Genomic DNA, 25,857 nt, shown 5'->3' with positions numbered 1-25,857 from the left:
CTAGAAAAGTTGGGCAGATGGGCTGAGAGGTGGAAACTGAAGTTTAACATTGACAAATGTAAAGTACTGCATTTGGGTAGCAGTAACCCCAGAGTAACGTATCAAATGTGTTGCACTACACTTCTTTACTTATGTAGAGAAAGAAAGGTGCCTGGGGATAATTGTTGTGCAGTCAGATATGAAGTTTTCTGAGCAGTGTAGACAGTCTGCAAGAGTAGCTCTTAGTGTCTTGTCAAATGATATATGTGGATTTTTCTAGCAGGGATAAGGAGGTTATTATCCCCTCGTATAAGGCAGTGGTCAGACCACACCTTGAGTACTGTATACAGGTCTGGAGGCCTCATTTTAGGAAGAATGTATTGCTGCTGGAACAAGTACAGAGAAGAGCAACAAGATTAGTGAATGGGACAAAGGGTTGCTCTTATGAAGAAAGGCTTAAGTTTTGCAAATTACAGTATCTGGAGATAGGGCATCTGTGAGGTGATCTGATTGAGGTGTATAAGGCCTTGAATGGTTTGAGCAAGCTCAATGCTGATGGGATTCTTCATCTTGCTCAGATTAATTGCCTGAGAGGACGTAAGTTGAAATCGAGGAAAGACAGTTGTAGAATAGATGTGTGGAAATTTTCCTTTAGCCAGTGGGTGGTTGATTGCTGGAACAAACTTCCCTCTGTCTTCTAGAAGTTGACAGCTTAAATAAATTCAAGGCAGAACTAGAGAAACATTTAGAACAAATGGATGGGTGAAATGGAAAAGGTGTTTTTTTTTTTTTTTTTTTTCGGCTTATGCTGTATGAGCTTGATTTCTTGCATCATGTGCCTTCATGTGCCATCATGTCCCAATGCTACTGCCAAGAGGAAAGTGAATTGACAGTACCAAGAAAGAGAGCTTACTCTGGCTAGAGCCAAAGATCTAACAGGAAATATATTTAAAGTGGGGGGATAGTGATTGGAAGACTTTGTTCAGAAAGGGCATGGTTTATATTGTCATTCTTATTCAAACTCTGACAGAGTGAGTATGCTCCTACAAATGAGTTATTCCAGTTTTTTTTTTTTTTTTTTTTCAGTTCCATGCAACATGCAAATTGACCTGTGAACACAGAGTGAGCTTTAAATGTTCATTTGGTATACATTAGGTGATGATTTTCCTTTTACATAATGTGCAGCTGCAAAAAATCAATTTTAAATAGCACTATCCAAGAAATAACTGGAATTAACATATCAGTTGTTTCATGAATTTGTGGATTATACTTTTTGTGTAGGAAAAATTATCAATCTATAAATTCATTAATATTTTATAGGTTTTGAGTATAGCTCTCTCTCTCTTAATGTTGAATTAGCATGACTTTATATATTATACATGTATTCATTACTTCAGTTTTTCTTCTGAATTATAGGAAAAAGAGGCACCTGACATCCGTGTAAAATTTGGAAAAGAAATTCTCTATATAAATAGCTGGTGTCGTAAGCACCAGTATGATGCATTTTGCCACTTGCTAGGATCTGGAATGAATCTTCACCTCACGGTAATTAATTTTGTTTCTTTCACTTTTGCTTTGTAATTTTTATCATATTTTAATTTTCTTCAAGATTGTTTTTTATTTAAACAAAAATTATGTTTATGTATTGCAACAGTGATAAAGGACAACTTGTTGTCATGTGAACTTTCATCTGGTGTTTTGTGTTGTATGTTATAGCTTTTACACTGGCTTGTTCTAACGTTAATTACACTGACATCACGTTGTTTAACAGCATGCTACTTATTTAAGAAATCTACCACAGGTTTTCCTCATTTGTATTCCTAAAAAAAGTCTACTCAGTATAATTGGGTACTAAAGAAAGGGGCAACACTTACTTCCCTACATTGCAACTAGTTTTATTTAAACCACATGTATTGACTCCCCTCTGAAGATTAGTACATTAGAACGTCAATTATCCGAACTAATTGGGACCAAGGTAGGTTAGTTAATCAGATAGTTCGGATAATCAAACATACATGAAAGTACCCAGTTTATATGAAACAAAGTGTAATTAGTCCTACAATTAAATTATTTTTTAAATTAAACGTTTTGAGGAAACAGTGTATATTATATTTATTTTGAACACAACCTAATTGTTTTACATGGTTTCAACTATAAATCACACTTTTTTTTACATAAACAAACAAGTAATTGCACACAAATAAGAATTATAATGAATCTTGGGAAGGTTTATTTTTTAAAATATGTAATCCTGAATTTTTCTTTGAACCATGCAAGATTGTCTTTTTTTGCAGCTAGGTCTCTTGTCCTCTTTAATAGCAATATCTCCATAGAACTGCATTCAGACTGTTGCTCACACCATCACCATACCAACATTGCAGTTTCTAGTGCAGTGAAGGCCTCTGCATGAGGGGGCACACCTTCCTCTTCTTCGTCATCAGAATCACTTTGGTTACAGTCAACACGTTCTTCATCCTGGACTAATGCAACAATTTCTTCTTTGGTTAAAATATGATGACCAGAATCATCAGCATCATTGTTTAAGTGTGGGCAAGATGATGCAGAAGCATCATCTTGCCAACACTTGGAAAACCCGGGAATCCCTTGAAATAAAGTTACAATCTCACTTACGTAGTCATTCAGATCTTGCACATGTATGTCCGTCTCTTCAGCAGCACCCCAAAGTTTATGCCATGGCCTTTTCAGATTTCCCTCCGACAACATGTTCCAGGCATTATCATATAGTAACAATCCTTAATGTTGAGCATCATTGAAAACGTGACCAAACTCTCTTCATCTCCCTCTAGTAGCAGCAAGTGATGCAAGACTTGATTTTTTATACATCTTTTTTAGTTTTTTTATAACACCTTGAGCCATTGGCTGCAGCAGGGCTGTAACATTTGGCACTAAAAATCTGACAATGAAGTTCTCATCAGTTGAATTTTCAAGAGGAGGGTGGGATGATGGTGCATTATCGATAATACGCAAAACTTTACCCTCATTTTCTTGGTGCCTCTTCACACTTGGAATAAAATCTTGGCTAAACCAATCCAAAAAAATGTTGGGATTCATCCAAGAATTTTTTTTTTTTTTTTTTTCCTTCTTTGCTTTATATCGTACTGATAGGCACATTACGCCTTTAAAGCATCTTGGATTCCTCAATCACGAACAGTGGTAAAACATACTGTCCACTTGTATTTACACACACCACAACCGTAACATGCTGTTTGAAAGCTTTGAAACCAGGAGCAGCCATTTTGCATTGTGATGCAAGTGATTTACTATGGAGTTGCTTCTCTTTTGTAGAAATCATAAATAAACAGTCTTCTAATTTCTCATCACTAGCTTTTTTCATAGTTTTCGTGTTTTTTTTTTTTGTTTTTTTTTTTTTTTTAAGTCATCTTCATTGTTTAACTTTGAAGCAAACTTCAAAATTTTATTTTTTCTGCTCTTTATGTCAGACATGCATGGTTGCTTTACCAACATTTAAAATCTTAGCATGAAATACACAGGTTTCTCTCTTTTCCAGTCTATTAATAATTGTTATCTTGTCTTCTATTAACAACACGTTGGGGTTTCTTTTGACTGTAGATATGATTATTAACACAAAGGGGCAGCAGTGTTAAAATTAAAAAGCAAATTGACACAGTATTTCACTTTGAAATAGCTACAAACAAAAACTCAAAATTGAGTGATTAGAAACAAAAGACCTACAATAACCTTGCACTGCAGTGGCTTGCAGCAGACTGAGTGAAAGTAACACCCTCCCCCCACACACACACCCTACTCCCGCACTCACAACAGACAATGACCCATCAAGGTCATTGGAGACCGTTCTGGGTCCACACAGTAGCTAAAGCCAACATTTGATTTTTAACTCCTATGATAACAAATTGAGACTATTTGTATGCTATACTGCATATATCTTCAAATAAATAATCAGAAACAAATGCATTTAGTGGCAGAGTAGTATTTCAGCATAACAACCAGTGCACTAAAAGTAGATACTGTAATTTTGTGGGTGGGGGGGAATAGTTTGGATGATTTCAGTCAACTACGAACAAATATAAAGTATTGAGATTGGATCTGTTCATCTGGCTGATCTAGGGATGATATTCCTTGGATTCTCCCAGTTATTCTGGGAGGGAAGATGAGATGCTGAACTTAGGATTAAATTTTGGAAGGGCTGAGATACTGTAACTGCTGAATGAAGTAGGGAGGATGGTGAGTTTTCTGCTATCAAAAAGAACATGTATGATTTGCCCTTTAATTTATTCCCTTTTGTCAAGTCAAGCTTTTCAGTTACCACAAGAAGTCACTGAGAAAATTTGAAGTGTTAATGATTTTTGCGGGTTATCAAATTATTTACAAACAGTTAGCTTGGTAAACATTCTAACTAAATTTTTTTTAACAGTAACACAATGTTCCATCAATTTTAGAGCCAAAAATACAGCATTCCTCACAATTATACATATGACCACTTTATCACTATAAGTTTTTAGTTTAGCCTTTAGTGTGTGTGTGTGTGTGTGTGCGCGCGCGCGTGCGCTTTACTTGAATTGTGACTGTGCCTTACTGCCTACAGGTTATGCTTAGCCATTTTTTTAAAGACTGTCTGCAATAATTTACACAATTCCTCATAGCAATGTTCCTATATATTGAAAACAAATTTGTTTGTCTTACTGCTGTCTTCAACTATTCTGTATATGCAGTTTGTGTTTCATTTATGGGAATTATGTGTATCTTGTTGGAATTTCCTCACAACCAGCCAAGATACTTTCAAAAAATGAGGTAGCAAAACCATGCAAGGCTTTAATTGTGATAATGCCACCAGAAATTATATATGCTCTCTACAATGATTTCAGACTAAGATATAAACCCAAATATTCATAAATGCACAAAATATCTTCTGCTAATTGTGTAAGTATGAAAATTTTACAATTTCTGTAATAATAAAATCTTAGGTCTAGTCATAGCTGTGCCTACAGACTGATGAAAGCTGTCTGGCAAAGGGAGTTATATAGTTTTACAAGAACTTAAATATTTCTGATCAATTTGTTTCTTTGGAAATGGAAGAATGAATAAGAAATTTAAGCAAAGCACAAAACTGTCCCATTTCTATTGAATTTTGACCTGTGGATATAACCACCGGATCAAATTCCTTTGGTCTTTCAGAATTTAAACTAATTTAATATATTCCTACCACCTTTCTGTATTTGTCATTCTCTCAGTAATAGAGATAATATTGAAAGTACAGTCTGTCCTCGTATAGCACGATAGTTGCGTTCCTAGAAATCCTCGTGCAATGCAAAATCGTGCAATATAAACAACAGGCCCTATGGGAAAAGTAGGGTTAGGTGCCGACCACCCAAGATTGAACACACATTTGGAACCAAAACATTACCAAACACAATAAATAATCGGGTAATTTTAATCGTTATAAAATACTTACGTATTTTATAACGATTAAAATACGTAATAAAAATAATATTATATTATAATAAAGTATTTTTAGTATTTTTAATACTAAAAAAGTATTTTTTACGGATAAAATATGTATTTTATTCGTAAAAAATTTATTATATTAAATAGAATAGTCGTAATAAAATACTTACGTATTTTATAATACGTAATTATAATACGTAAGTCGTAATAAAATATTGCTAATGCTTTTGCTTCTATCGTAAGCAAACTTGCTTTTTGTTTGATTTTCTATCCAAAGAGATGACAGCCGTTCCATCTCTTCCAATTCTTTGTGTCTTAATCTAATGGATTTTAATTACACTTTGAGTTGTTCCTGCTATGAAAGTTGTTTTTATTTTCTCTGCATTCTTTGTAATTCTCCGCGTTGCCTCATTTAGGTCTGTAGCACGTGCAATATCACATGGTCTTTCATTTCGCTCAAAGCGTTTCACAATTTCATATTTTTTCTCTATCGACAGAAGCAGACTGGCCATAAGCCTTACGGGGGGAAACCACAGTGGGCAGGAGGCCGGTGTGATTTTGGCCATAAACCGTAGTATGAGGCCACTACAAATTTTCAAGGGTAAGAATTTTTGACCCAGACCGCCTCTGTTTATCAATATTGCTTCTTTTTTTTTCTCTCTGAATCTGCAGTGTCTTAGCCAGGACGCTTCCTTTTCACACCTTTTAAGTATTTTACTAATTTTTGGGGAATAGAGCACAATTACAAACGAGGTGGCACGCTTGATACACAGAAACAAAGCTGCGCGCGTGTAGCAACTGAATAAACAACACCATAAAGGCCGAGATACACTATTAACACCTCACATTTTACTAAAGCACATTTCTGGGGGTTACTACCATAAAACAATAAAAACAATTTCCAGTTGCGTTTCTGCTAGTGGAATCTGTTATAAACTGGTAGTAAACTCCATCTAATTGCATTTGCGATTATATCGATAGCTGGAATTGTGTTGGTTTTTACGTTATTATGGTGAAATGTGTTTCCCCTTCACTGATATAAAACACATAAATACATTATCAGAATCTTCATCATTCCTATCGTGTTGCGTTCAGTTGGGGTGATTCCGCGTTCGACTGCCATTTCTTGTAAACACAAAGGCGAATCGTGTATAAGCGAATTCGGTTCGTGTTATATAAGATAACGTTCCCCTATTTATAAATCGTGTATGATCGAATTCGTGTAATGCAAACACGTGTTATACAAGGACCGACTGTATTTTCTGCATTTCAGTTTTTCACTCTTGGTAATCTTCAGTTCTTTCATTTAGCAATTCTATTTCTAAAATATCCTTCTCTTCTGTTTTACCTATTCATTTTTCATTACCTCTGTTATGGTTTCCTCCCCTATTCTAATTTATTTCACTAAATGACAAAACATTTCTACTTTCCAGATGCTTGTTTTCCATAAAATCTTCCCAAGATTTTTCTGAAGCTTCTTCCACACACACACACATTAACCATCTTATACTTTTAAGTTTTGCCATTCTTCAGCAAAGTTAATATTAGCATCAGGAATACCATTTAACTTTCAGGAAGGCTTCTATATTTAAGGTTTGTTGGCAAATCTTGAGACTCTCTCGACTTTTGTTTGTTTTGTTAATTCTTTATTCCCCTTATTTTTGATATTAATTATCAGTTTTGATTTACTCAGTACAAAAATGGTCATTTCTTCTAATGGGCTTTATTTGAGTAAGACTTGGCCATAACATCTCTACTTGATTGATCATTAAACTCAAAAGAAGTACTGAAAATTGCTAGAATGTTACAAAAAAGTGCTTTATTATGAAATAAAAGAAATTTAAAAACTGTTGTAATACCGTATTTTCGTGCACTTAGTAATTTTGTGGAGTATAAGAGCTTGAAAATTTCCTCTGACCTCAGTGACCTGTATTCTATAATGCAGGTCACTAAGGCTTGTCACAAACATTCTTCCTAGATATAACAGCCAGGTATTGCTCCCGAGAGTTTAAAATGCTGATGCAGCTGATATTCAGGTCCCACTTGTGAGTTAATGAGCCAAATTTCAGTAAAGTCTAGTTGCTCGACCAAATCCTCTGCTTGCACCTTGATTGTGGGACGGTTAGTAACCCTGGGTATCTTCCATCCATGTGCAGTCTCAAGCACAATATATACTGGAGATGACCACTCAGACTAACATAAGCAGGGAACAAGTGTGGAGTCCACATCACACAGGAATACTGTCCCTTCTGTGTCACCGGGCAATATGGGGGGGGACATTAGCATTAGTAGAGGATACAAGAAAGCAAAAGTTTGTAGCATCAGCCAAAAAAAAAAAAAAAAAACCATTTCACATCCATTCCCTCTAAACGTTTGTTCAGTTCCTCCTCGAATTTATTTAAGCTATCAGCTTTGTTCCAGCAGTCAACAACCCACTGGCTAAAGGCAAATTTCCGCACACCTATTCTGTAACTGTCATTCCTCAATTTGAATTTGTCCCATCAGGTTCATAATCTGAGCAAGAGGAAGAATCCCATCAGAATTGAGCCTGCTCAACCCATTCAAGGCCTTATACACCTTGATCAGATCACCTTGCAGATGCCCAGTCACCAGATGCTGCAATTTGCAGAAATTAAGCCTTTCTTGGTAAGACCACCCTTTTGTTCCTCTCATCAATCTTGTTTTCCTTCTCTGTACTCGCTCAAGCAACTCTACATCCTTCCTAAAATGAGGCCTCCAGACCTGTATGCAGTACTCAAGGCAAGGCCCGACCATTGCCTTATACAAAGGGATAATCACCTTTTCCCTGCTAGCAAAATTCCTGTATATCATTGACAAAATCTCATGACCTGCTCTGGCAGCCTGTTTGCACTGATTAGCAAACTTCATATCTGACTTCACAATTGCTCCCATGTCTTTTTCATTTTCTACTACCATAAGTTTTGTACCACACAGTTGATACGTTACTCTGGTGTTACTTCTACCCATATGCAATACTTTACATGCATTTGTCGATGTTAAACTTTAGTTGCCACTTCTCAGCCCATCTGCCCAACTTTTCTAGATCCTGTTGTAGCAGCACACTGCCATTACTGTCATTAACAAGCTTGATATACCCCTTCATCAGTATCATTGATAAATATACAAAACAACAGTGGGCCCAGCACCAAACCCTGGGGGACTCCACTAATGACAGTAGTCCACGAAGAGCAGCATCCATTAATTACCACTGTCTTCTCCCGCTCAACCACCTTTTATCCATTGTAGCAATTTGCCCTTAATACCATGCTGCTCCAATACAGTAGCCTTCTGTGCGCAACAGTGTCAAAAGCTTTCCTGAAATCCAAGTATATGATATCAAAATTATTTTTTACATTCAGTTCCTTTGTAATCACATCATAGTATCCAATCAAATTTGGACAAAACTTCCCTTAACAAATGCATGCTGTGTCTGAATTATTACTGCAGTGCATCTTTTACCAGTGATTCCATTATTTTTTCCCCAGAACAGAAGTTAAACTAACTGGTCTGTATTACTCGTGTCACCCTAAGCAAAGTGGCAGTACCACCACTTTGCTTATTGGAGACTTGAAGTGGTGAAATAACAGTGAATACTTAGCCTCCAGAGCAAAGCCCAACAACCACCGTCTCTTCTATTATGCAGTGAGTAATGTCCTTTAAGGTTATGAAGAACATCATAGCATGATCCAGTATTACATTTTGTGGATACTTCTCTAAGACAGTCTTCACAGGCCAGTCACTATATAATCCACTGGACCAAACATATTGGTAACTCTTTAGGAGGCATCCAGATCAATTAGTGTATAATCTCACTGCCTCTATTCTGCCACTTAATGACTGGAGGGAGTCCAAATAGTGTGTATATGGCAGGCAGCTGGCTAAATTCTTGCTGTGTGTGCCATATCCAAAAATTTTATTAATTCATACATATTCCCATTTTCCCCCTCCTTTTTTTACTTTACCTGTTGAGTGCATCACAAGTAGTGAAAGTAACAGAAAAAACTTAACTATGAAAAGATCTAATCATCTCAGAAATATCCTTATTCATTTCACTACATGGCTTCAATTAATTCTCAATGTCGATTTCCACTTACAATCTATCAAATTGAGTCTCAGTTGCTTCAACCACTGCTCACCTCCGTTGTCCTAATTATTCGCTACATGGTTCCTTTTTTCTTTTCAAAGATGGTACTTGACATATGTCCATTCAAATATTCCTTGCCAGGGACTTTCTAATTTGTAATCTTTTTGTTTTCCTCTGGCTTAAAATCGCTCTCGCTGTCTCTCTCTCTCCCCCCCCTCCTATTTTGTCAAATTCATCTTTTTTTCTCTATCATTCACCCAACTGTACTAATCAGAACTCTGAAACTACTTTCTCCAGTCTAACTTTCCTAGTGGTGAAGTACCTTTCACTGGTGATTTTAATATCTAAAACTTCGGTTAGTTTCAGTTTTCTACTTACATGAACCTAGCTAGTTGAGATGCTGAGGCTTTTGCAATTACTGATGAACTTACACATCTTGTTCATTTACCTAGCAGAATACCAGAGAATCCCAACCTTAAATCTTTTCCTTGGGAACAATCTGTGTAAAAAGAAGAGACCATAACAACTTGGTGGTGGTCTCTTCTCTAATGGAACCCTGTGGATTGGCCATTCTCATCCATGTGTCATTTGGCATTACAAGAATGCAAAATGGGATGATCTCCACATTATTTCTATTTACTTGACTGATTTACATTTTAACTTTACTTTAAATTTTTATGTATACCTATCTAATATGTTTTTTATAATAAAAATCATAATAATTTTACCTCTTTATTGGTTGGATTACTGTTTTAAATCTTCTGATTCCACCCTAAAATCTCATCCTTTGTCTGAACTGTGATTTTACAATAAATGTATTAAGGCTGTTCAAGATAAGAATGTAGCATGTCTACCAGCTTATATCCAAATCTCCATCTTCATTTACTGCCTACACTAAAGGTTGCAGCAATTGAAATGTAGTTACCAATCCATCCAAACTCAATTTTGAATAGGCCAAGGGTAGAAACCTTGGTTCTTATACAAGTGGTAGTCTAGCATTCTGGTCCCTTGCTACAACTTCTGTCCATCTGTGCTGCCACCTTGGTTACAACCTGATTGTTTTGTTGCATCTTCAGCTAAGGAAATTGAATGTATTGAAAACTGATTGACCTCTATATCCAGTACACTCTGTTCAATGCTTCCAGCAGAAGGATGTTAGAAGAATTCTGAGTGATCTTTAATACCAAGAAGGCTCCAGATCTTGATAGCATTTCTCCAAGCCCCTCAAAAACCTGTGCACCTGAGCTTGCTCCTATTCTGTTTTCCTTTTTTTTTTTTTTTTTTTTTTAAACACTTTCTTATTCCACTGGTGTTTTTCCTTTTGCCTACAAATTTGCTTGTATTTGGCTAGTTCATAAAAGGGGGTGACAAATCCCTTCCTCTTGCATAAATAATGGAGAAATTCACCCTTGATTTTTTAAGGAGTCCTTATGTGCTGTAATGTAATAACTAGATCGTATGTATAGCTTAGCTTAATTTTCAGCACTCACCTCATAGTAATCCGCTTAGCTGGTGGAGGGTTTTACCACATACATAGTGGTTATAGGATTCTAATACTTTACAGGAATTATGGGTTTAAAATTAAGTTATGGGCTATAAAAAATTTTTAAGAAAGGAAAGTGCACCTTCCATGGTTGCCTAATTAAATTAAATTAAATTAAATGAAGAGAAAAAAAAGAAAAGGAAAATATAAGCTAATAATCGCACATGAGCGACTTTCGAGTTTCCTCGTCTTCAGTTAGCTATAGTGGGGGGGGGGAAGAGAGCGCGCTTGTGTTATGTACGGGTTGGGTTCCCGAAATGCATTTCAGTGCACGTGGAAACTTAATACGTGCTAAATTCCAAATGGGGGAGAAATTGGCGGGAATATTTTTGTTTAACACGTTGAGTGATGTATGGCGCTTAAACCATTCAATAATGAGGGCTTCGTTTTCAAGGATTTCGTAGCTAGAATTTAATTTAATTACTGTGATGGCTAAATCGATGAGTGGGTTGTGATTTTGAGATTGGACGTGTTGTGTTAGTTCTGTACTTGCTGAATTAGTTTTGAAGCTATTAAAGTGGTAGTATGCACGCGTGTTGGAAATTTTTAATGTCCCGAATTTTGCTGTTGTATTGCCTATGTAACATGCTTGGCAAGCTGATTGGCATCTGATCAAATATATAATGTTGTTGTAATTTTGTGTCTCGTACTCGTGTGTTGTCTTGTATGAATTGAATTTGGAACTTAATTTGTTATAAGATGTTAATATTAATTTGATATCTGTATTTTTAAAAATCTGTTGAAGTCTTCTAGCGTATTGTTGATGATATGGGAGCGCAATAAGGGGTTTATGTATCTTATTCTTGTTCACGTGGTTAATAATTTTGTTTGGGTTATTAGTGTTATTATGAACTTTGGTGATGGTTTCTTTTATTAGTTGTGGTGGGTATTTTCTGTCGATGAATTTTTTAGTGAGGTATTGTAATTCTACAGATAGGTCTGTTTGTGTGTGGCTATATTTTACAGCATTGTATATCTGGTTGTATAGAACTGCTTTTTTGATGTATAGAGGGTGGTGTGAGTGGTAATGTAAGAATTTACCTGTATGTGTGTTTTTTCTGTATATTTTGGTGCCTAAAGATGTGTTTATTTTGTATACAGTGAGGTTTAGAAAATTAATTTTATTGTCGTTTTCTACTTTGAGGGTAAATTTGAGTCTTTCATGTGTTGTGTTAAAGGTGTTCAGTAAAGTATCGATGGTGGTTCTGTTGCCTATTAAGAGGACATCATCTGCATACCTCATGTATAGTTTAATTCCTAGGGGAAAGGGTTGGAGAATTTTTTCTTCAATAGATGCGAGGTAGATCTCGGATAAAGGGGCAGAGATACCGAGGCCCATGGGAAGGCCAAAATTTTGTTCGTAGACGTTATTTTGGAATTTAAATTGTTTGGCGTCAAGTAACAGTGATGTGAGTTCTAAAATATCATTAATGTTTAAGTCGGTACGTTTTGTTAATGTGTCGTCTTTGATTAATAGTTCTTTAAGGGCCAGTAGCATGGATTCGGTGTGCACGTTTGTGTATAGGGAGACGACGTTGAAGGACGCGAGAATATCGTTTTCAGATATGGTTATGGAAGTTATATATTCGTGTGCTTGTTTAGTATTGTAGACCCTGAACCGAGAAAATCTCTTTAAAGGTGAAATAATTTTGATGAGGAATATGGATAGGTTAGCATAGGCAGATTGTTTATAAGAAACGATGGGCCTTAAAGGATAATCTTGTTTATGGAGTTTGATTATTCCAAAAATGTGTGGGAGAATGTTATTGCGTATGCCTATTTGCTGGAGGGTAGGTAAATTAATTTGTTTGTTGGCTCTCAGTCTTCTTGGGATCCCATCAAGTTTATTTTTAAGCTTGTTAATATTAAACGTGTTGCAAGCTCTGTATGTTGTTGAATCTGATAAGATGTGTAACATTTTCTTTGTATATGTGTTTTTGTCCATGATTGCGATGGTATCCCCTTTGTCTGCCTTTTGTATTATAATGTTCGGGGTTTTCATAAAGTCTCGTATGTGGATTAATTGTTGTCGGGGAATGTTAGGTTTACTAGTTAATTGGGAGTTAAAAACAGCGTTAGTTTCATGTATGATTCGATATTTATCTGGGTGGTTATCAAGTTTGGTTTGTATTTCTATCATGGCGTCTTTAACTGGGTAGTTGTTGCTGTTAATGGCGAAATTGAATCCGTATTCTAGACTGGCAAGTTCATTAGGGGAAAATGTTTATACATCAAAAAAGCAGTTCTATACAACCAGATATACAACGCTGTAAAATATAGCCACACACAAACAGACCTATCTGTAGAATTACAATACCTCACCAAAAAATTCATCGACAGAAAATACCCACCACAACTAATAAAAGAAACCATCACCAAAGTTCATAATAACACTAATAACCCAAACAAAATTATTAACCACGTGAACAAGAATAAGATACATAAACCCCTTATCGCACTCCCGTATCGTCAACAATATGCTAGAAGACTTCAACAGATTTTTAAAAATACAGATATCAAATTAATATTAACATCTTATAACAAATTAAGTTCCAAATTCAATTCATACAAGACAACACACGAGTACGAGACACAAGATTACAACAACATTATATATTTGATCAGATGCCAATCAGATTGCCAAGCATGTTACATAGGCAGTACAACAGCAAAATTCGGGACATCAAAAATTTCCAACACGCGTGCATACTACCACTTTAATAGCTTCAAAACTAATTCAGCAAGTACAGAACTAACACAACACGTCCAATCTCAAAATCACAACCCACTCATCGATTCAGCCATCACAGTAATTAAATTAAATTCTAGCTACAAAATCCTTGAAAACGAAGCCCTCGTTATTGAATGGTTTAAGCGCCATACATCACTCAACGTGTTAAACAAAAAGATTCCCGCCAATTTCTCCCCCATTTGGAATTTAGCACGTATTAAGTTTCCACGTGCACTGAAATGCATTTCGGGAACCCAACCCGTATATAACACAAGCGCGCTCTTCCCCCCCCCCCTCCACTACAACTAACTGAAGACGAGGAAACTCGCTCGTGCGCGATTATTAGCTTATATTTTCCTTTTCTTTTTTTTCTCTTCATTTAATTTAATTTAATTAGGCAACCATGGAAGGTGCACTTTCCTTTCTTAAAAATTTTTTATAGCCCATAACTTAATTTTAAACCCATAATCCCTGTAAAGTATTAGAATCCTATAACCACTATGTATGTGGTAAAACCCTCCACCAGCTAAGCGGATTACTATGAGGTGAGTGCTGAAAATTAAGCTAAGCTATACATACGATCTAGTGGAGAAATTCATTAACTAATAACTCTTATTAAACTCTCTCAATCTTTTATCTGATCGGTGCCAATCCACTAGTGATATACATGTGTTTTTGTAAAGGGCGGCTCCTAGAACATGAGTTCAACTCCGCCACTAGTGATATACAGTAAACCCCCGCTATTCACCGTATCTGTATTCTCGGTCGCTGATTTAATATAAAATGAAACCTAAAAAAAAAAAAAAAATGTAAATTTTAAAGCGCCTGAACATTTTTCGCCATAAAAAAACGTGCGTGGCTAAAATTATCTTTCCCAGTCCAAACAGCACCCAGTGGGTGGGCGGAGAGGGGTGACAAAATTGCAAGCGTGGATGTTTCTCGCTAATCCTTGTTCAGTATTTGTTATGCGCATGTCATGGAAGGTTTCGTCGTTTACTTTTAATTTATATGCTTATAAATTTGAATAAAATTTATCCTTTTGTCAATTGATATGCTTACAAAAGTGATAAATCTACTGTTTTGCTTAGCGAATAGAATTCAGTTATTAGACAAAATTTCTAATGGTGAAAGTGTCTTGTCAGTGGCAAAACATTATAAAATCAATGAGTCAACGGTACGATCAATCAAGAAATCAGAAGAAAAAATCCGCCGTAGTGTCTGTGAAAACATGCTAATTGCTTCAAAAATTTGCTCTGTAACTCGTGATGTTAAATTAGAAAAGATGGAAAAGGCTTTAAATCTGTGGATAGAAGACCTAAATAAAACTCAAAATAAAATTCTCTTAAGTTCACTCATCATTCGTGAAAAGGCAAAACTCCTTTATCAACACTTTAGCGAAACTGGTGATAGCACTGGCGGGATAAGTGTTTTTTAGCTATGCCTTTGCTAGTTTGAAAGATTTGTTTGAAATGTCTAATAAATATTACATTTAATATTAAATTGTTTCTTATTTTCATTTCGATGCCCTATGCTTGCATTTCACTATGTACTGTCTATGTACATAGTCATATTATGAAGGTACATATAATACATACATAAACAAAATTTTAGACTAGTTTTTCTTATATATTTCATACTTTGGAACGGAACCCCTTTATTACTATGGGAGCCATAAATCAGTATTCGCGGAATTTCTCAGGAACGTAACCCCCGCGAATAGCGGAGGTTTACTGTATTGTGTTTATGTTGTATGATGAGTAATATAATGATTTATATTACTCATCTTTGGAAAAATTTGATGGAAAAATTCAACAAACTGTCTTGACATTTATAATACTTTCACTTGTTTGGCATAAAGGCCTTCTAATTCAAGCTCCCATCTTATTGACTGCATCTGTTTTTTGTAGTCAGTAGTCAATATTCTTTCTGACCACTCACTGCATGTGATAGCATTTGACTGTCTTCTAACTTTTCCACAAAAAACCAAACCATAGTTCTGTTTGTTTTTGTCCACCCTCTTCCTCTTGTGTGTTAATGCCTCCTTCTGTTTGACTGGGAACTATCCATAGTTTTGCTGCAGACAGCACACTACATTCCACTTTCCAGCTTGAGAAATCTTGTTCTATAGGAGAGCTTTAACTTCTTAAATATCTGCCACCAATTCCTTTCCTTAAATGTTGATGTGGGGCAAAAAAAAAAAACTTCAACCCATATAAAACTCAGTTCTGTCTTATCTGGAAGGGGAAAAAAGTCTCTCCACTCTTTTTCTTTAGATGTTCACAACTTCTGCCACTTGCCTTTTCTATAGAACTTCCATTTGCACTGTTTTGAATTGCCATCTGTTATTCCCTCACCCTTTTCCTGACAAGTTCTAACATCCTTCCTTCATTTCCCAAAAATTACAATCTACATAATTTCAAGATTAATGTCAACAAGTATCTTGTCTTTTCAGACTTGAACTCGCGGTGCCTCCGTAGCCAGGTGGGCAGGAGCAGAAGTGCGTAGCACACGCTTCTTGATTAGACCAGGGTTCGAGCCCGTGACCACCAAATACAGAAGATGCGGAAAGGTCAGGGAATGACCACTGCATATCCCCGGAGCAATATGGCCTTAGTTGCTAATGCTCCTAAAAACCAAATAACAAACGAACTTGTGCATGGTGCTAAGTGCTATAGGTTCTACTACTTGTTCTGTTTGGAGTTTCATTTTTTAAAAAAAAAAAGTTACTGCTACATGTCCATATCCAGTTTTATTAAAGATATATAAAACTAAATATGCTATTAATTTCATTTATAATTTTGTATCCAATTAAGCCTTTTTGCCAATGCAGCTTCAATGTGACATGATAATGTGTTACTTTACGTTGTGATTACATGTAATGTATAATTGATGATCAACATGGTCAGTGTTATGAATTCAGGATGAGTTTTCTTAAGGAGATGATATTTGCATTCTTGTACTTAGAAATTTCATGAGAGAATAATTACACAAAAGCTCCAAGCAAACTTTTGAGATCTAAACTGAAATTAATGGAACATATTGTAGATACCAAAATTTTTGATAATGACAGTAAAGTTTGTGAAGCTTAATAAGTATATATGTAATAGACTTACCAGCATACTTATAATTTTAAAAATGATTTTTGAGAAATTATGTGGAATTTAATATTTTGACATCACAAAAGTTGTTGTAACAACCTGCTAATGCTACGTATATTGGAAACTCTCATTTTTCCGGAAAATCACATGGTCCATTTTGAGTGCCATTGCATTGTGAAAGCAGTTGCATGTCAAGTCATGAGTGATGTGTGTGTATCATGAGTTATGTCACTCTGTTGTGTGACTGGTTTCTTTGTGGACAGCTGGCAACACTCACCTGACAGTTGTTGGCTAACCCACACCCGAGCCACGAGGAGACAAGCCAGGTACTGGAGGAGGGCTCATCTGGATGGAAGTTCTCCCATAACACCAAGGCTATAAAAGACTAGCCCTTAAGAAATGCTGGCTGTCTGTTTTCTGAACTGCTAGTAGCTATATGGAGGAACAGATGGTGAATGTTAGTGAACGGCAAAGGAAAGATGAGACTTTTTTAATGAAAACCCCAAACACAAAAGGTATTAGACCCTATATTACTTAGTACCATGTATAAATTCAAGGTTCTGTAGATTGTAATTTTCTGGAAAACATCTGAAGGGAGGTTATTCCAGAAAATGGAAGTTGAAGGGATAAATGAGGAAGAAGAGAAGTTGGACACTAAATAGACTTTCACTGGTTTCGGCATGTGTTCAGACTGGTTTTGGGAAAGAGGGAGGGTTGTGATTACAAAAACTAATTCAGAATTATAGTGCCCATGGAAGAATCTATAGAAAGGGCATGCAGCAGAAAGAGAACATCTGTGAGACAGAGAATGGAGAGATTTTGTAAGAGATGGGTCATTATCTAACCTAACTGCCCTCTTTTGAATAGAGTCTAGAAGCCTGAGAGAAGTTATGGCACATCACCCCAGATACTGAAACATTTCATGGTAGGGCATATCTGAGATTTGTACCGAGTGAGTAGCTGTTTAGAAAAAAAAAGTGACACCAAGAGTGAAAGAGAAAGAAAATCCACTCTGTTAAATACAGAGGAAGCAGTATTTGTGATATGCTTATATCAATCAAGATTAGAAGCCAGGGTAATCTCTAATATATGTGATTTTGTCTAGAAATTTAACTGTCATTGAAGATAAGCATAAGAACAGAAGAATCCCTTTTGCAAGGATTGAAAGGAACTAAGTTATCTTTGCTCCATTTGGAGAATTACTTGGAGATCAACATTTAAGGAACTGGTAGGGCATATTTGAGAAGCTGAAGCTGTTTGTGCAGGACAAGGTTTCCCAAACTGGAAGATGGAATGCAATGTGTTGTCATTAATATACAAAAGGAAAAGAGTGAGAGAAAAAACTGAACCTTGGAGAACACCAGCATTAGTGGAGAAGTTAGAAAACAGAGCAATCTACCATCACCCACAGTGAGTGATGAGAGAGAAAACTGGATACCTAATAGCAAAAAAAAAACGGTTGGCAAACTATAAGATGGAAGCTTGTTTAGAAGTGCTTTATGCCAAATGCAATCAAAGACCTTTGAAATGCCAAGAGCAACTGCTTGAGTTTCACCAAACTTTTCCCTTGAATATGTCCATAGATCGATAAAATAAGCCATAGTATTACCAGTAGATCGACACTGATGGAATCCATACTGATGATCGTTAATCAGGTGGAAAGTTTCTAGATAGTTTAAGAGTTAGCGGTTAATTGATTTCTCCATTATCTTAGAAAGAGTAGAAGTAAATGCAATGGAAAAATATATGATGGAAGGGATTTGTCACCCTTTTTAGGAACTGGCTGGATATGAGCAAATTTCCAAGCAGAAGGAAAAACACATTTGGAATAAGAAAGTGAAAAAAAGCGATGCAGAACAGGAGTAAGTTCAGTAGCACAGGTTTTGAGGACAAGTGGAGAAATACCATCAAGACCTGGAGCTTTCTTTGCATCAAGATTCATCAAAATCCTTCTGACATCCTTTTGACGGAAGACCACCAGAGGCATTGAATTTAGTGTACTGGGAATGGTGGGAGGTTGTTTATCAAGGTCATTGATACATGGGTTGGAAGAAAAATAGGATGTTAGCAGGTCAGCTTCATCTTTGGCTGAAGTGGCAATAGAACCATCTGGTTTTGACAGAGATAGGTAAAAGTTGCAGCCAATATCTTTGGCAAGAGACCAGAATGCTAGGCTACCATTTGGACAAGTAGCAAGTTTTCTACTCTTAGCTTGTTCGAAATCTAGTTTGGACTTGTTAATAATAACTGCTTTACGATTGTTGGCAGCTTTGGAGTAGGCAGAAAATGAACCTGTTGATTTGGAAAACAAGCCAGTTACGATATATAACATTCTTCCTTTGAACAGCCTTAGCACATTTATTGGAAAACCAAGGTTTAGATAAAGGAAGGGGTTTTAAGGTGGCGTGTGAAATAAAGGATTCCATACCTACATGAATAATTTCACTGACGCGATCTGAGCAGGACTGAGTTTTAGAAGGTTTGAAATGAACTAAATTATCTTTGCCCCACTAGAGAAATACCTGGAAGTCAGAATTAAAGGAATTAGCTCTGGATATTTGAGAAGTTGAAGCTGTTTGCAGGGCTAGGTTTCTTGAACTGGAAGGCAGAATACAATGTGCTATCATCAGCAAAATTATGGATAGGATTTCCAGTCAATGGAAGAAGGTCATTATTATACAAGAGGAAAAGAGTGGGAGAAAGAACTGCACCTTGAGGAACATAGTGTTAGTGGGGAAGTTAGAAGGCAGAGAGCCATCTACTATCAATTGCAATGAGCAGTCAGAGAGAAAACTGTTTATCCAATTACAGAAGACATTTGACAAGGTTATTTAAAAGACATTTATGCCAAACACAGTAAAAATCCTTTGAAATGTCAAGGGCAACTGCTTGAGTTTCACCAAACTTTTCCATTGAATTTGTACATAGTCAGGTAACATAAGCCAGTATATCACAAGTGGACCGACAAAGGCAGAATTCATATTGGTGATCATTGATCAGATGGAAAGTTTCAAGATAATTTAGAAATGGATTTGTTCATTACTTTAGCAAACACATTGACATCAAAAGATTAAAACAGAATTCAGCCGGGGGGGGGGGGGGGAGATAGAAATTGTGCAGATCATTTTACATTCTTGTAATGGCAAACAACAGAAGGTTGAAATTGGCCACAAGAAAAAGGGTCCACTGGAGAAGAAACCAACACCAAGTTGTAATTGGAGGTGTCTGGAGGACCACTCACCCTGACTGTGCACTTTTATGGGTTGTCCATAAAAAAAATAAAAAATAATCAAGAGAGTTGATTGTGTGGTAAAGATTGTATGATATTCTGGTAGTTAGGTGAACAATCTGTGCAAAGGTCATTAATAATTGCAAAAGCCCAAGCATCTTGACTAGCTGGGTCTGTATGACTAGAAAGCAGAATCCAGCTGCAAATATTAAAATTGCCAAAGAAAATGATCTCTCTCTCTCTCTGTTAGGAAAGTTGGACCGGAGAAAGTAGAGTTTCAAAGAACAGACGTCAAGGAGTTCCGAGTGATTACTGGAGTTGGAAGAACGATAGGGATAGCTGATTAATTTGACAAATTGAGTAGGCATTTTAAGCCAGTGAAGATCAAATAGAGAAGATTCCAAATTGCTAAGATTCTGATAGGTGCTATCAGAGTAGATATGTGCACAGGTACCGCCTTTGAAGTAAAAGGAATCGTACAGCGAATTATTAGGACAACTGAGATGAGCAGTGGTTTAATCAACCAATAATTGGAATTCTGTCAAAAAAAAAAAAAAAAAAAGGTAAGTGGGGATTAGTGAACTACAAATGAAAATGGACAACATAGATACCTAGCTCCTTAACAATATCCCCCACATACACTACTCAGACTTCCTTCTGTTACTGTGTTATCCAAATGCCTCCTAAAGAATTACCAATAGGTTCGGTCTGGTTGGCTACCTTGTGGCCAGTCTGCGAACACCGTTTTAGAACTGTACCTTTACATTTCGAAGGTACAGTTTTAGAACTGTACCTTCGAAATGTAAAGAAGATTGGTTGTCACTATGATGCCCATCATAACCTCAAAAGATATCAGTCATACTGCATGATAGAAGAGGTGGGGGTTGCCAGATCTTTGCTCTGGATACTGAACATGGGTTTTACCACTTCAAGCATTCAGTAAGTAAAGTGGTGGTATTGGACCAATTGATGAGGATCATCTACCACCTAGGATTGGAGTAAGAATAAATGTTGGGAAAGGGAGGAAGACGCTTCCTCTAATCAAAACCCACCCTGGGCACAAGAGTAAGCAGAAAATAGTAGGTAGACAGTAAAAGTGTCGGAAGAGAAAGTTAAAATAACAGGGGGGGGGTTAAAGTTCTTCCACACTTCCAGTTTCAATCTTTAGGCAGCATAGAAGTCGGCAGGTAAGGAGCAGGAGATTATTAAAATTAGGTATAATTAACTATATTATTAGTGGAGCCACTATGTATATGCAAAGTAGCAGAGGTATGTATTGGGGCTAGTTGCTCATGCAATTTACCAACCTATCTATCTGTACTTTTACTTCTGTGTAAAGAACTTTGATGATAATATCAAACCATGCTGGTTTCTAGATTTAATTCTTCTAAATTGCAATTTATTGAGATTATTACAAAAGGTGTATATCCAAATTGGTATATTCAAATCTCCTAATCTGGAGATTTGAATATACCAATAGTGCTCAACAGTATAATATATTCTTTGATATATTAGATAGTATGAATCAGAGCTGTAATACTCAATATGTTCTACGTTGATAATGATATTAGTAAATTAATAAGAGGAGTATACCTCAATATAGTACGTGGAACACTTCCGTATGATACCCTCCAGAAATTAAAACGGAAAAAACGAAAAAATCGACAACTTACCGGTACATTAAAGTAAAATATAAATAATTAAAGTAAATTATAAATAATCAATTTAACACAATTCAAAATCAATTCAAAACAATTAAAATTCAAATTAACGCAATTAAAAGAATCTAACGAAAATATTCAAAACGATTTTCCTTCCTTCACCCTGGCAAACTTCGGAACGATGTTGTTTTGAAGGCAATATTTTAGGAAAGAAATATGGTAACTTTGGGCCGAGTACCTTAGTGTAGATTTAATGTAATTTTGTACCAAGCCATTCAAAAAATCTCCCATAATTGTGTGTATCGATTGTATACTACTGGAGAGACAGGAAGTGAATGAAATAGTCAATAAGAGTATGAAAATTAATTAGATAGTATGAATCAGAGCTGTAATACTCAATATGTTCTACGTTGATAATGATATTAGTAAATTAATAAGAGGAGTATACCTCAATATAGTACGTGGAACACTTCCGTATGATACCCTCCAGAAATTAAAACGGAAAAAACGAAAAAATCGACAACTTACCGGTACATTAAAGTAAAATATAAATAATTAAAGTAAATTATAAATAATCAATTTAACACAATTCAAAATCAATTCAAAACAATTAAAATTCAAATTAACGCAATTAAAAGAATCTAACGAAAATATTCAAAACGATTTTCCTTCCTTAAGGAAACGATTTTCCTTCCTTAAGGAAGGAAAATCGTTTTGAATATTTTCGTTAGATTCTTTTAATTGCGTTAATTTGAATTTTAATTGTTTTGAATTGATTTTGAATTGTGTTAAATTGATTATTTATAATTTACTTTAATTATTTATATTTTACTTTAATGTACCGGTAAGTTGTCGATTTTTTCGTTTTTTCCGTTTTAATTTCTGGAGGGTATCATACGGAAGTGTTCCACGTACTATATTGAGGTATACTCCTCTTATTAATTTACTAATTCTTTGATATAGAGATTTAAATTGAATCAGACATGGAAAATACAAAAATATGTAATAAAAGAGAGGCCTTAATAATAACTAAAATTATGACCTTTTTGTTTTTAGGAAAATGAATTATTAAGAGATATTTTTGAACTTGGGCCTCCATTAGCAGATGAAGGTAGAATTGTACCTAAGATTAGCAAGTTTGAGAGGGTGAGTAAAGTTTTGTATGTCGGTGCTCTTATATAAGCTTTTAATGCTTAATATGTCTCTTTGTACATCTGCTATGTGTATGCCCATTATATATTATTGAAAGGTTACATCGTATTTGAGCATGCATTTAAAAGTTTGGATAGTAACTAAAAGTGTAATGATGGAATAATTATTTAGAAGTTCCTTTGGCAATATCAGTTTTGAGTTCATTTTTAATACAGGTAACCTGCACAAGGCTTACCATTAAACATTGATGACTAATAAACCTTCACAAATGGTAAATACTTTTGAGTAATTTGGGGATGGTACATTTCCAATGAAATAAAAAAAAAAATACAGGAAGTTAATTAGAAATAAATACTAAAATCTGCAGACAGAACAAACATTTGCTCCAGTTTTATTCTCTGTCTTTTGATATACCAAATGGTTGGTTCATTAACAGTGCTTGCATGCAATTGAGAAAGCACTCTTTTAGCAATCTTTTCTTTTATTAATATTAGTAAGGTCAAATGATGTAAGGAAGCAGATTTTTTTCTGTATCAGCCCAAAAAAATAAATTAAATTAAATTTAAAACTAATAAAATAAATACCATTCCTACAAGGGAACCATCCAATTCTGCTTTGAATTTAACCAAATTCACCTCCTCTAAGAGGTTTGGAGGTAACTGTTCCAGCATTTGACAACCCACTTCTAAGAGGCAAATATCACAAAATTCAGTCTTTCCCTGAAGTTTTATATTTGTTCCTCCCCCGACTCTTGTTTCAACTACAAAGGAGAGCAGAAGCAGACCATCCTCTTTCATTTTACTCAACCCGTTTAGTGCAGATCTCCACTTAGAATTCTAATTGTAATTCTCTGCAGTCCACACCTTCTGAGCTGTTCTTCACAATGTGTATCAATTTTCTCTTCCTAACATGGTCTTCCTTCTTTGCACATCTCAAGAAGTTCTTTGTCATTTTTTTATGTGTGGTCTGCAGATCTGAATAGAAAACTATTCATCAGTGGTTGTCTTTTTTTTTTTACTAAAGGATCTTTGTTTCCTAAATGCATAACCTTATTTAGAAAAAGCATTAAACTTTAGTTTTTCATACTGCATATGTAACCAATCCAAGTCTTTTTAAAGCAGCTTGGCCTGGCTCGATTTGTTAACCACCTTCAAATCATCAGCAAGCTTTGGCTGCTTACCTTGGGTACCCTTGTCAATATCATTTATGCAAATTAAAAATAGGAAAGGAACCCAACACCAAGCCCTAAGAGACCCCCACTTGTTTCTGTTGTCCACCCTGAAGACTGATCATTTAATACAACTCTGTCTCCTATCTTTAGTCAGCCTGCGATTAAGCATTGTATCTTACCCATAACGCCAGCCTTTTCCAAATTAAATAACATCCTTCTACAGCAGGCCCCCGTTATAACGCGGTTCACTTTACGCTGATTCGCTATAACGCTGTTCTTATATTATAACCCGTATCTGACTATAACGCTGTCAAAACTCACTATAACGCTATTTTACTAGCATACAGATTGAATTTTTGGCAAATCCGTCTTCAGTCCAGTCTGTTTTGAGCCTCTTTTTTTTTGGCAAAAGGAGAAAATAGCCACCATGAAATTAACTACAGTAATTATTTTTATAATTTCTACTCTATGTACAAAATTGAAACTTTCAATATGCTCTATTTTCTTGGTGTGGATAGTTTCAAGGGAGAAATTCTTTTTTAGTACACAAGCTGAAAAAATTTACCATCCAGTGTCATATGCTGTTACGAAGTCTGCATTTTCTGTTCTGACCTGTAATAGAAAGATACTAAAAATAGATTTACTCCCTATCTCTTCTTTTGTTTTACTGTGGGAACTATAACTTGCGAAATGTTTTTCACAAATCAATCCCATGAGTGCTAAATGCGGTGCTGTTTCTTGTACAGTATTCTCTTGTCTTCTGAACTCCTCTGACCTTATGGTTACCCGAAGTACATAAAATTTGTTTGTTTTACTGTTTTGGAAATTCCATAAACATTCTCCATGACTCACACCATAATTTATTACAGTATTTTCGTGCAATAAACAACCATTTGATTTTACTGCACGGTAAAATCGAACTTTTCAGATAAATAAAACATTTGTCACCGTCTTCAGCTCACTTGCCAGAGGAATTCTAGATATCATTCAGTGCATACAGTGTTAGACATACAGACAGTTTACTGTACTCGAACATCGTATCACAATCAGTGCAACGCAGTTACATTTGCAGAGAGTTATGGCGGATAAGAATGAAAAAGCAACAATGTCTGGACGCGGTGCAAAGATTGGAAAGGTAAGAAAAAGAGTTTGAAAATTAAATTAGACGTTTTGAAGAGAATTGATTCCGGTCAAAGACAAGTGGATGTGTGCAATAATTTAGGACTGGCAGGTTCAACTGTAAGAACAATCATAAAAAATAAAGAATCAATTTTAGCAGCTGGAAAAACAGCTGTTCCCCTGCAGGCAACTAAATTGACCAGGGCTAGGCCGGCTATTATGATTGAAATGGAGAAACTTCTACATAATTTTATTGAAGACAACATTCAACGTAGAATTCCGTTAAGTTCAATTATTATTAAAGAAAAAGCGAAGAGCCTATATGAAGATTTAAAGGAAGCTCACCCCGGAAAAAATGTGGAACCATTTAACGCTAGTAAGGGCTGGTTTGATAGATTTAGAAAGCGCTATAACCTGCACAACGTAGCAATACAGGGAGAAGCTGCAAGTGCAGATCAACAAGGAGCCGAAACTTTCAAAAAAGAATTTGTTAAAATTATTGAAGAGGGATGTTATACTGCTCAACAAGTTTTTAACATAGATGAAACAGGTCTTTTTTGAAACGAATGCCTAAAAGAAGTTTCATATCGAAAGAAGAAAAAAACATGCCAGGCTTCAAAGCGG

General features: G+C 35.7%; 1 protein-coding gene across 2 annotated transcripts in view; it reads left to right on the top strand.

Moving 5' to 3' along the window:
- Window positions 1-25,857, top strand: part of Ifrd1 (Interferon-related developmental regulator 1) — a 185,481-nt gene that overhangs the window by 148,276 nt on the left and 11,348 nt on the right. For both annotated transcript variants that reach the window (XM_090371688.1, XM_090371687.1), the window contains exons 10-11: window positions 1,396-1,524; window positions 22,848-22,937. In XM_090371688.1, coding sequence (XP_090227814.1) covers window positions 1,396-1,524; window positions 22,848-22,937 — 219 coding nt within the window. The remainder of the gene's footprint in view (window positions 1-1,395; window positions 1,525-22,847; window positions 22,938-25,857) is intronic.

This window comes from Mastigoproctus giganteus, chromosome 4 (assembly GCF_048544385.1).
Source record: "Mastigoproctus giganteus isolate SK-2022 chromosome 4, ASM4854438v1, whole genome shotgun sequence".
NCBI lineage: Eukaryota > Metazoa > Arthropoda > Arachnida > Uropygi > Thelyphonidae > Mastigoproctus > Mastigoproctus giganteus.
This window is presented reverse-complemented; position numbering and strand designations above follow the sequence as displayed.